General features: G+C 30.8%; 1 protein-coding gene across 3 annotated transcripts in view; it reads left to right on the top strand.

Moving 5' to 3' along the window:
• LOC132718949 (glutamate receptor ionotropic, kainate glr-3-like) overlaps positions 1-13,311 on the top strand; it is a 29,471-nt gene extending 16,160 nt beyond the window's left edge. For all 3 annotated transcript variants that reach the window (XM_060702661.1, XM_060702663.1, XM_060702662.1), the window contains 16 exons: positions 788-907; positions 1,879-2,018; positions 2,212-2,342; positions 2,794-2,894; positions 3,696-3,886; positions 4,284-4,460; positions 5,003-5,110; positions 5,409-5,603; positions 5,887-5,987; positions 6,845-6,941; positions 7,864-8,041; positions 8,506-8,664; positions 10,325-10,545; positions 10,876-11,008; positions 11,462-11,594; positions 12,642-13,311. In XM_060702661.1, the coding sequence (XP_060558644.1) occupies positions 788-907; positions 1,879-2,018; positions 2,212-2,342; positions 2,794-2,894; positions 3,696-3,886; positions 4,284-4,460; positions 5,003-5,110; positions 5,409-5,603; positions 5,887-5,987; positions 6,845-6,941; positions 7,864-8,041; positions 8,506-8,664; positions 10,325-10,545; positions 10,876-11,008; positions 11,462-11,594; positions 12,642-12,879 (2,423 nt within the window). In that variant the 3' untranslated portion in view covers positions 12,880-13,311. The remainder of the gene's footprint in view (positions 1-787; positions 908-1,878; positions 2,019-2,211; positions 2,343-2,793; positions 2,895-3,695; positions 3,887-4,283; positions 4,461-5,002; positions 5,111-5,408; positions 5,604-5,886; positions 5,988-6,844; positions 6,942-7,863; positions 8,042-8,505; positions 8,665-10,324; positions 10,546-10,875; positions 11,009-11,461; positions 11,595-12,641) is intronic.
• The last annotated feature ends 40 nt before the right edge of the window (positions 13,312-13,351 follow it).

The following is a 13,351-nucleotide window of genomic DNA, read 5'->3' on the forward strand; positions in this document are numbered from 1 at the left end:
AACAAAATCAAAGAACGATTGTTTATTTTCAAGGTTTAGTCAAAAATCATACTTATATTGAAAGTCAAGTCTGGGTAATTATTGATTATCTTTCTTAAAGATTTTATACATTAACCATCTGAAAATTAAATACAATGAATCTTAAATCAGTCATATACGTTACAACACAACACAATGTATTCTAATATTTGTTAGTGTTTTAAGTTTTTTTAACACTCTAGTGGCTACTGTCTTGATCCAAATATCCTGGAAATTGGCCTGAAAGTTTGAATTGATGATTTCTAGTTCAAGTTCGAATATGGGTAAAAAGCAAGGTCACACTTCTTAAATATGGATAATCCTTGTTAACAATCTAGAAATCTTTTTACCATGTAAGAAATCGAAAACAGTATTTTAATTTATATACATGTAAAAGGATGTTATTAAAAGCTTTACTGGAGTCTATGCAACTCTAGAGACTCCAGCAGGTCAGGTGGTTTTGACCAATTTTGTAACCAAAATCATCTTTCCTCTTGTGCAATATGACCTTTTTTGTGTGGGTGAGCCGTCAAAATCACCAACCAACCAAAGAAACAATGAACAAGTATATAAAAAGCTTACGAATTAATTACAAATTACCCTGTAATTACTTATACATTTTGGGAATTTAATTATTCAACCTTAATACTTAGATATGATGATAAACAATGCATTATAGAAGTAATTGTTTTGTGTTTGTATTTTACCATTCTGTTATCAAATAATTGCGCTAAGGTTTTGCGATTTATTATTATCTTATATTGTATAGGTATTGTAGCCAATGGCACAGGAGTAGTTGAAACCGAAAATCTCTCAAGACATGGCCAAAACTTTATTATTGTCAAGCACTTGGTAGACACAACAGAATTATTCAGAATATATAGCGCAGGTAGGTGTATTTAACAATGATCGAATAATTATGGTGTTCGAATGCTGTAATCCAACAATTATTGTTGCCATGTGATGATCAAATTCGCAACCTTTTCATTTACAGATGATGAATATTGAAATTGATATTTTATTAGGACTATTTAAATTGAATTGTACATTTAACGCACTGCAATAAATATTGGGGAAATTGTAATTAACAAAACAATCGGGGACTTTATAAAAACTAGAAATACTGATGCTTAATAATTTATTATCACCAATCAAGACTTATAATCGGAGCTTTAAAATGAACAGGAATACGTACCTCATTACAATAAAGGGAATTACCGGCTTTTTTATAAGTATAAATAGATATATTATGGGTTTTATAAATAATAAACAGACTAACGGGGGCTTTGTAATAAACCAGGAACATTACAATAAACAGTATAAATTCCATGGGAGGGTGCATTACAATTAACAGAAAAAACCGGGACAAGACAATTAACATGTATTATAATATTATGTAATTGAACGTACAGGTTTGTTTCATTATTACGTGCATTACATGTCAAAAACAAGCTGTCACTTCACTTATTTCTCAGCCTCAAGCGCTCATTTCAATTAAGATATTTTCTGTGATATATTTCATGCAAAATTATCAACATTATTATATATCTAGTTTAATAACTTAAGTTATACAAATAATTTACAATATTATCATCTTATATCAACATTATAATCTCCTGCTGCTTTATAAATATATTATATTTATTCAAACATCTGCTGCTAGTAGTATATCAACAATGTTGCTGACCTTGAGCTTTATTCACAGCTACAAAGCTATATGGAATTATCTTCCATAAAAAGTTTACACCAATCATTTAGATACAATGTTCCGCAAATTGATAACTACCATTTTTCTCGACCTGCTAATGCTTTTACCGAAGTTATTAAAATTGTCAAGTCAATTTTTGTTTTCATTTTCAGTACAAAGACTGGATGCAAATAAAAGTGTAGATGTGATAGTTTTGATAGATTATGATGCAATCCTTTTGACGATCCCCACATATTTTCAAACGCGGAACAAGATATTGATTAAACTTGGAGCTAGAGACGGACACAACATGGTTTAAACACTGATATAAAAACATATGTTTTATTTACAAATCCTTTGTTATTTTATTTCTATAACTCTATTTCAAGTATCCTATCAATGGTCTTATTTTAACATATATTTTAAATTAGATAATAAATTTTAATACTGATAAAAGTAAAATTGTTTCTTAGAAATAATCACTGAACTCATGTATCAAATTAAAGATTTCAGATGTGCTGTCCAATGTACAGCACCCTACCCGTGCTTGCAATTCTAATGATCGCAGATGCTCCCACGATTCTTTACCTTCACAAACATATTGCTTAACAGATCTCAACATAACGAATAAAAATAGGTAATTTGTTTTAATATTTTGCTCCAAGAAGTATTTAAGGCATAACATTTTAAGATGGAGTTTCTATCTAAAAGAAACAATTGAACAATAAGGGTGTTGCAATTTTAAAATATTTCATCTCCACATTGATATTATTGCGTAATTAAACTGACTAGCTAACATATTCTATTTCTACATTAACTCGAATAGAAACTGTGTCTGTTGACAACACAAAACATTGAAGTAAACACAATACTGAAAAAAATGAGTAATAAATTGCTCAAGAGTTATGAAAGCTACTTTAAAATGTTTATGGCAGACAATGTTTGATTAAGACATTTCTTGAGAGAAAGTGAACAGTTTAACAAACTCCTAGACACTGACTTAAGCAGTTCTCAAACCTGTTAATTCAATTTTTATATATGTGTACTGTATTTACTGTAATTTAGAATGATTTTGTGGCCTTTTGCAGAGACGAATTGGTTATCGCGAATTCAGTACCTCCAGCAATTCAAGCAGTTGTAAAACGCTTGCAGTGGAAAAACATCTTTATCTTTTACGAGAGCTCGAAAGGTAAAACTATCTTCTTAGACCTAAGATATATTGATTATAAATTCAATATAGAAGCTTATCTTGTTTATGTGAGGAGATTCTGTTCGCTTGTTTAAATATACGTTCATTCTTTTACAATAAAATCCTACCATTGTTGACGATACTCCGCATGAGTGTAAATACAATTCAATTTAACAACTACCAATGAATGCAATAGAAAAGATGCATATGATGAAAACGATTGTAAAACGTAAATCTTAATGGTTGCCAAACTTAAGAGCAATAACATGCTATTTTCAATTCATTTGATTCTGCACATTGAAGGCAATTACTATAAAATAAATTCAATATTCGTATCTTTAGAGTTAAAAGAATGATATAAGTTACTATTCAAGCAAACTTTTAGTACTCAAGCCTTTTCATTTCAGATCAATGACTATCTATTTAACATCTCTACTAAAGTATCTTGTCTTTATAAACGACATTGCTTTTATCTGCAGAGTTTTTTTCTCAAGGGAATTCAAAACACTTAGCTTGTTTAAGCCTAAAACATCCGTCTTACGTTAATATGATACATGTCTTTTGATTTAAACATTAACAAACAAAACATGTTACTTTGTCAATATTAAAAATGTACCTTCCAGGGTATTACAAGTTTTTTCTTTATTGTATAGACTAATGTCAATAACATGTTCGTCAAATCTCTTAGAATTCCCTTTTAGTCTGCGGCTAATGCACTTTTCTTTTTTTCTTTTATAGCTAAATTGCATTCGGTAACATGAAATGATTTTAATCTATTTCTATGTCTTATTTTCAAAATAGAGAAGGAGTTATCATCTTTGGTCGATGGACTATCAAAGGATGGTGTACTTTTTGCAATGTACAACGTTGATCATGTAAAAGATGTATTAAGCGTTTTAAAACCAATATACAAATTAAAAGGAGCAGCGAAAAAAGACATTCATGTTGTTATTGTCTGTGGTGTTGCTAACACGAAACGTGTTCTGAAGGCGGTAAGTACCATTGCTTGAACGTATTGAATGATGACAAAGTAATTTATTACTTAAATGGACTTGCCTAACAATTTAGGGGCTAATGAAATGAAAGATAAGAAAGTCAACAAACGGACACTGGTTAGCCTTGAAGAATGCACAGGCTCTCTACTGGGGGCAAAGTGAAAACACTTTCTGTTCTATTACGTTAAGGTTAATATCTGCCATAAATGTGCATCTACACAACGCGATTTAGTCATACTCAGGCTGATATTTTTCTGCTAAATGATATTACAAATTGAATTTATAAAATTCACATGTATATACAAGACACAAGTATAACAAATAGTTTTAACCATTTTCAGCAATTTGCATTCCATTTGCATTAAATATCATCCAAACATTTTTTTTCCTTAAGGCAAACAAATTTGACTCTCTTCACAACGAGAAAACAGTGTTAAAAATGTTCTCAAAATGGTTGGTTGCACTATATGGCTACAGTCGCGCAGCAGCAAATGAGCTTAAAAACCACGCAAAAGATCTTGACAATGTTGCTGTTTTAGCATTACCCCAAAAAAGAAAAATATATATACAGGTATGTACTTACTGTTTTCATCCTATCAGACGTAAGAAAGTTTAAGTGCCGGTTTTATAAAAACAATAATTAGTGACTTTGAGGATTTACCTTTTATATTTATGTGTAGAGATATTTTTATCGCGTATAATATACAGAATAACTACTTTTTTCAAGGGGTATAAATTTGTATAAAAATACAAAAGACAATAAAACCAGGAATGCTGTTCATTATTTTGCGTCCGTTGAACATTTCTTTGACTCAAATTTCATTATCTTAGTTAGGATTTCATTATTTTAATCAGAAATACTGTACTAGAACATTGCCTTTTATATTGTACCTGTAGTGAACTTGATCATTAACAGTTTATATTATAAATATTTCTGTAGCGTGTAATATACAGAATAACTTTTTAATTTAAGGTATAAATTAGCATTAAAATATAAAAGATAACAAAACGGGAAAGCTATTCATTCTTTTTTTTGCTTCTGTTCAACAATTCTTTGACTCATATTTCATTACTTAGTCATGAAAACTGTACTAGAACATTGCCTTTTTTCAGAATGTCTACGATTGTATAGACTCTACTACCCTCGAACTACTGAGAGAAGAATTGGACGGTAGTATAGAAATTGGCTGCAAACAGAAGTTTATCGAGATGTTTGAAAAGGTTACAGATCTAAATATTTCAAAGTCTTGTGATATTACAAAACTGAAGACAAAAGTTGAAGATAATCTTAAATCTTTATGTCCAAAGATATTAATTTCTATTGTTATTGGTTTTCTGACCATTACTGATGGCGTTGAATAAGGAAATATTTAACCAAATGCTTTAATAAAGGCCTGATAACTTAACTAAAAAAAAAGCTCAAAATAGCTTAATACATATTCAATTTGCCTTAAATGTTCATGTTTAAAGTTTGTTTGTTTTAAATAAATGTCTGTATTCTCGTTATTTTTCTTTAAAGAACGCATACACCCTAAATCCAACAAACCAATGTCGTGGGTACTACATTGACACATTGTTATGGAAAGAAAAGGGAAGACAGTTTAGTTCTGTTGGCTATGCTGATATCAACGGCAAGTTAGCCCTCAATTCTGATGTATTTCCAAACACACGATTTGGTTACAACAAGAGATCTTTTATTGTATCTACACTTGCGGTATGTACTGAAAAATTGACATGCATTAAAGTATCATGTAGTATTAAAAACATAACCTTGATAAAACATTTTTAAAACATTTTTAAAATGTTACAAATATCAAATTTTTTTAATTATTTAATTGTTTAATAAAAATGAGATCTGGACAATAGAAAGTAAGTTAAATAATCATATACTCGTACATATTTATTTTGTTCATAAAGCAAAAAGCGTTTTTGTGTGATATGAATTCTTCAATATTTCATCGCATTTAAAGGACAAAACTATTCGTTTATTCTTACAGTATTCGCCTTTCGTTGTAAAGAGGAAAGTAAACAACACGTTTATCTACGAAGGATTCTGCATGGACCTTTTAAAAGAGCTATCAAACAAACTAAACTTCACGTAACTATTGACTTTTAGAACCAAATTTGCAGAACGGCTACACAATATAAAATCAAGGGATGTAATGACTGCTAGGCTTTTCCGTGCATTTTCAATGCAAATAACTGAGAAATGGTCAGAAACTCAAACCTTATCAATAAGTACAATTGTGTGCATGTCTAGACGGAATACCGATCTGGTCACTTCGTGAATTCATTATTTCAATTTCATTAATTTATTATTTCAACTGCCTGATGCCATGTTTCCACGAGTCCAGCTCCTTAAGTTCACGATCTTATTATCAAAAAGAATTCACTATTCTTATTTCAATTATGCTATAAAATCAAGTTTAAAACGTGAGATCATAAAATTGAAGCTTTGGAAGTAAACCTGCCATTTTGGGAAGCGTTGAAATCGTAAAATTATGAAAGACAAACGTGAAATTAAAAAAAAAAAACAAGAATTGATACATTTATCAAGTCGGAGGTTCCTATGTTTATGTTTTATTTATTTATTTGTTTAATTTTTTTACCTTAAAATTTGTGTATTGGCTGAATTTAGAAGAAAGAAGTCCTACAAGACACCACTCGAAATAAGCAAAACAATTTGTTTTTCGCTGTGGTGAAAATATAATTTTTATACTGAAAATACGGAAAATAAAAATACACATTTATTTCATCAGTATTTCTCAACATTATATGTATATATGTATAATGAATGTTCTTACAGCTCAGTCTATACAGAAAAATAACGAGTTTCTCTTTCCTCACAAACGCGACATTGGACATTGGTAAGAAGTTTAAACATTATATTTGTTCGGTTAAATGTAATATTATATTCTAATTTTTGCATAACGTTTTACTTTGACTTTGCGATAGGTATACCATAACTGAACCTGCCGACAGGAAATGGGGAAGTGTGATCAACCGAGAAAATTTAACATTTAATGGCTTGGTCGGGCAACTTCAACGTGAGGTAAGAATGCAAAAATAAACAAAGTATTTTGTACAAGTAAATTAATATATCATCATATATTATTGATTGATTGGGCTGACGGACTAAAAAACATAAAATCACAATCATACCAAACACGTTTATTATTCATTCAAGTATCTCTCGCTAGATTGTCTTAATGCCATAGGCTATAGAGGATATTGAATGAGTGTAAGTTCAATACTGAATTTATTGCACGAGTTGAATAAAATTATATTATGCGAGCCTCTGGCGAGCATAATATTATTTTATTCAACGAGTGCAATAAATTCAGTAATGAACTTACACGAATTTAATATTCTATTTATCATATACCAAAAATAAAGACCGTTTAAGGTGAAATAAGAGTCATATTTCATTGACGCACCTATAGTATAACGCTTACATTTAGCGCGTCTTTACACTGTTTGTATAACGCTAATGACGTCACGTCAAAATATATGCACTGCCGTGCAATACCATATTTAAGGAGTCGCAAAATCGGCACGGGTGTGTGATAAACAATGTTATGAAACAGTTTTGTATTCTGATAATGAAAAGAACACATACAAATTTATAATGTGAACAATATTTCAATGACTATAATTAGTAATTATAACATTTAGTTATGTAGTTGTTTTAAGGAATTTGATATCATACATATAGTATCAGACAATAACATATAACCACAATCTTTGCACTGAAGATATATCTAAAATAGAGGGGAAAAAACAAACAAACAAAAAACAGAATCAATAAAGAAATGCCAACACGAAAAAAAAGATAATGTTGAAGGCCCAGTTTGATTGAGTCTGTTCATAGACAGTAGTGGTAATTGCAAGATATCGTCTACGGTCCCCTAACACCGGCTTAAGTAGAATTTAGTATTCGACAATAACCTGTAAGTCGTGTTTTGCCTTTTCAGGAAGTGGATATTGTCGCATCAGCCATTTCAGTACAAGCGGAAAGAGACCCGGCAATGGATTTCAGTTATCCTTATTACTATGGTTACACTACAGTGCTGGTGAAAAAGCCAGATATATATGCTACTAAATGGAGGACCTTAGTAGATCCTTTTAAATGGGAGGTTCTTCTCACTATAGGTAAAAAATTAATTGTTTTGATTATATAAATATACATGTTTGTCATCAATCGCTGATGTTTTATGAATACATGATATATAGTTCCATCTGTGAGTGGATCTAAGAAAAATTATATACTTATCCATTTCGAAGAGTCTTATGATTCTGCTTAAAGCGATGTTTCTGGGATTGAGCTTGGAGCGCAGCTTACTTTTAACACTATTGCTTGTATGCTAGCCAGATTTAACCGATTTGTTATCATGAAAATTTGCAATTGTACCATTAAGAGACTTTCATTTGCTGTTTCCTTTGCTCCTTTACTCCTTCACTTGATTGCGTATAAATGTATACTTCCTATAATGGTCACATGTTAATGATTTTAAATAATTTATGAAATGTACAGAAACCTACAGAATAACATGTAATTGTAAGATTTAACTTCCAATGTTGTGTTAAGATAACAATATATTGATCATCGTTTATAGGGGCATCTCTGTTGGTGGTAACAGTCTTGGTGTTTCTGCTCGAAAAATACAATCCGTTTTATACTATACCACAGCAAGCTGCCTTAAGAGAGGAAAATGGCGGTCTACATACATGGCACAGTTCATTTTGGTATGTCTTTGGAGCATTGCTATGTCAAGGTATGCTATTGGTCATGATAATTATCTGAATAAGTAGATTTAAACGGATTGTCTGCTTACATGGTAGTGTTCACTTTGGTAAGCCATATTAGCCTCGTAATGTAAATGTTTGCCAATGAAATGGATTACGATTTTAACATTCACATGACTTGTATACAATTCGGTGCATGCAGTGCAAAGCATAGTTCATTTTGGTATGTCGCCGGAAAACATTTTGGTCACGCTTTGTTATAACCAAATAAATTTTTGTGTGTTTTGCTTTGAGATATAACAGGATTGGTGTGAGCATGACAATATTAATTTTTGTATGTCATGAAATATGTTTTGCCAAGTTATAAATTAGTTAATATATTATTGTGCACCGTTTACAAGGCAAATGCACTTTGTTATGTATACAGATACATTTCTATCAAATATAATATAATGTTATTCTTTAACTATATGTTTTAAAATATAAAGATAAGCAGATGATATTTAAATTACTCAATGATATGTTTATTTAACTAGCCTCGTAAGTACTTAATCTAACAGTGAATAACTTTAAAGTTACTCTATGACAACATTTGTTGTATATAAGAGGCAGTGTCAATAAATTAATAAAACTTATTGGCTAACACCCTCCCCCTAATTAAATAAACATATAACGACAAACATCAAAAAAAAGGGGGGGGGAAATTAACAGAGCCAAGAGCAAAACATATTTACCTTTATTCAATTTGAAATCTTATTTTGTAAAGACTGATATAGATTATTTGCAATTCAGATGACAAGTGTTAACAGTATATATAATATAAACGGGTTTTTATATCGATTATTCAAAACAATGTCATCTTTAAAAGAACCATTTATAAAAAAAACTATTTCAATTATGAAAGACTATCAAAACATCACTGATAATCAAAGACAGTAAAGATCAATGTTTTTTTCAATAACCTGTTACATGTTTAATGTCTTGTCATCCAATGCAAAAACGATGCAAGTAAATCTTTCCGATGGACATCAAAATACTGGCTGTGTATACAGTCGTATTTCACCAGCAAACAGTTTTAAAAGGCTATCAGTATTTCATCGATGGCGGAGCGGTTTTACACAATGCATAGTATTGTATTTATAATTATCTACATATCCAGGACGTTTCAGTCGTTTTCCTTGACGATTTAACTTTTATTTCATCGATACTTATGTTAACCTACACAACATACGTATATGAGGCACTAATGTGATGATGCTGACAATAACCGTGCCTTTAATGTCGGCATTTAGTTTTATCATATTTATCTGTCCCATGAGACAAACTTTTAGAATATTACTTGCAACTGCTAGTTAAACTGTTAGAGGTTATGTTGAACTTTACAGTATATACTCTATAAAACTTTGTAAGCTTTTTTTACCATTACTGATTCGTTTTCACGTCACTCTAGGGATCTGCCATGTTGGAAGATAAAAATCACAATAATGTTTCTCGTTTGCACTTGCTAATTGACCGCTCTATACTTTTCTCTGAAGTTATGATTAATACCAGGTACCTCGTTACAAAATCTATTTCAATTTACTTTCAACATCTATTTCAATTTAGTTTCAAAATCTATTTCAACGGTTTAGTACAATATAAGTATTTAAAATGTTGCTGTCGATATGTTTGCAATTGTTTATAATACAGGCGGCCTACATTTACCAGAATCAACAGCTGGGCGGACCTTGATAAGCTGTTGGTGGTTGACATGTATTATAATAGTAGGGACCTATTGTGGTAACCTTATTGCCTTTCTAACTGTTACAAAAGAGAAACCACCCTTTAATACACTCCAAGACATGATTGAGCTCAAGGGCACGTATAAATGGGGTACAATCGGTGGAACGGTGTGGGAGTCGATGTTTCCGGTAAGACAAACTTGATCTGATCCGGTACAACCTTATTATTTAAAAGCCACTAAACGAAAAAACAGCACAAATAATAAAAAACCGTATAAGTTATATCAAACTATAAACTGTCCGAGAAATGTAACTGGAAAGTGAGACTTTATTATATATTAACGAAAATTAAAGGAATAATTATAGAATTATTGCATGAAAAGTCGAATGAAGAAAATTGTGTATAGTTTAAAAAAATGACTGAAGATTTAGTTTTGATGTCTTTTTGCAAATTTGCGAATTATTAAAATATAATCAAAATTTTGAATTATTAAACTATAATCACCAGTTGTTTTGTAGAACTCAAGTAATCCAACCTTCAGAAAAATGGGGGAAGCTTTCATAGAATTCAACAAATCCGATCCGACTATTTTACACGGAAACCCAGCCTTTCATGTTCAGAGAGTAAAGAAGGGAAAATATGCATGGATAGGTGAGTCAAGACCTAATATGAGAGTTCACTGCCAATATAGTTTTTAAATGGCTTCTTAACCTTTTATCCCCTTTCAAAATTCCATTTTATTTAGTTCCGACCATTGTTTTCCCGTTTAGGGCGCTCGCTTACTTAGACACCATACACCCTATTCATGGAATGGAATCACTATATTTCAATGATAATCGCCATACAAACACATCTGTTTTTAAATATAAGACATTTTCTATTAAAATGTTGAATACTGCTTACGTTGGTGCTAGGTAGCTTGCACTTACAAAAACTGTTCATGATCAGGCTAAATCAAACTAAGTCTGATTAAAAAAGTGCCATTGACACTGATCTTTAGGGATTCCATTTTCATTTTCAATTTCAGTTTGATCCGAGGTTAATAAAGACTGATTTTTAAACTATCAATACATTGATTTTCATTTTCTCTTTACATGTCTATAGGTGATAAAACCTATATGGAGATTGCAATGGCAACCGAGTGCAGTTTGATGACTATCAAAGAAGAATTCATGCCACTAATATACGTGCTAGGTTTTAAGAATAATTCTTCCCATGCTGCTATATTCTCGGAACAGTAAGACATTTCTTCTTTATTACATGTTTTTTCGGTGGTTTATAGAAATATATAAGTAAATTATAAAACACAGTTTTACTGATATTCTCACTTTTTGAAACAGTGAAAATGTCAATTTGATATTTTTCATTGTTTTGAATTTAAGCCCATTACGTTGTTTCAGTGAAATACCAGCGTGCAAAGTACTAGAAACCAACTTAATAACGTGACGTCGTAAATGACGTTACGATATAGTATTATTTGGCAAATAAGGTGAAATTGTCTTTTTGAACGTTCCTTTGCATATAGTAAAAAAAATTGTTCAGTTTAGTGCAAGATTGAAACATATTTCACCTCGTGAACACCAAAAGTTCACTGCGCCACTCGTGAAGTAAACCGTTTGGTGCTCACTCGGTGCAATATATTCAGATCTTACACTGAACTAAACATATATCCTCTATATAATTATGTACAATTCGGTATTAGTTTTTTTTACTTTTGAAACAATAAAAGTCTTTTAACTTTGGAACTTGAGCAAAAAGATTGAATAAAATGACAAAACTTTCAAAACATCGATTTGTTTCAGATGATGATAATACGCATTACTGTATTACTTTATAAAGTTTTTTTCATGAAACAAAACTTTACATTGTATAAACTGATATGCGCAAAATTTTGAGCTGGATATTTGGAATTTTCAATATTTTCATTAGTTTTGTCATTCGTCTTATAACTATTTCGATTTATTCAGCAAACAATTGAAGGAAGGACAGTTTGAACATAATTATTAAGTTATAGTTAATACTAATGACTTTGAAATCTGGTAATTAGAGCATTTGTCTTTCATGAGCATGTTACATCGAAGCCAACATATTCGTTTTCAATTTAACGGATTTTTCCGTTCTTAAAGGTTCTCATTTCATTTGATTGTACAAGCATGATTTTCAAATATGCAGAAAGACTACTAGAATGAACAGCATTCTTATGCGATGTAGTTATATATCAACCGTAAAAATATTTTTTAAAAGACCAAAGCAACATATAATATTTACTAGTTATATTTTGCAGAATTATTAAAATACACGAAGGAGGATTGCTTCAAATCTGGAAACGGAAATGGTGGCCGAAATCAAGTTTCTGTTCAGGAAATTCAATTACGGAAGCAAAGCCAATCTCATTGATGGATGTACAAAGTGCATTTTATGTGTGTTTTATCGGAATTTTCTTTGGATTATTTGCATTTGTGGTTGAAAAGGTAGTTCACAGGTACCGGACACTTTCACCAAGAATAAAAACGATTCAATAAAATAAAATAGGAAACAGTTCAAGCTTAAAAAAGGATTCGATGAAAAAATAGATTGGAATCAATAAGGTGGACATGATATCTGAAGTTCCCTTAGACTTATTTAACTTTCATTCGGATAATGGAGATCTTTTGTCGCAAGTGTGTTGTGGTTTATTGCATCATAGCACATCATTATACACCAAAAGTCTTAAAATCAATACCTTGTGCTAATTCAAGAAGTACGACTCTGCTGTCACTTAAACAATGCACTTCACAAAATACAAACTGTTATTTTACCCATTGAATTAACATTCATATATAAAAAAGTTTAACGTAGATATTTTCTTTTATAATCTATAGCACAAAAGACACCAGTGACCTTAGTGTCCTTATAGGTTAAGAATACCCAAGGTTCTTGTATTATTTTAGTTTAGTTACAGCAATACAGATAAGCAGCTTTCGAACCGAAAGTGAATAATACGACGGGAAATAA

This window comes from Ruditapes philippinarum, unplaced genomic scaffold, assembly GCF_026571515.1.
Source record: "Ruditapes philippinarum isolate M1 unplaced genomic scaffold, ASM2657151v2 ctg8456_1_1_1_1, whole genome shotgun sequence".
Lineage (NCBI taxonomy): Eukaryota > Metazoa > Mollusca > Bivalvia > Venerida > Veneridae > Ruditapes > Ruditapes philippinarum.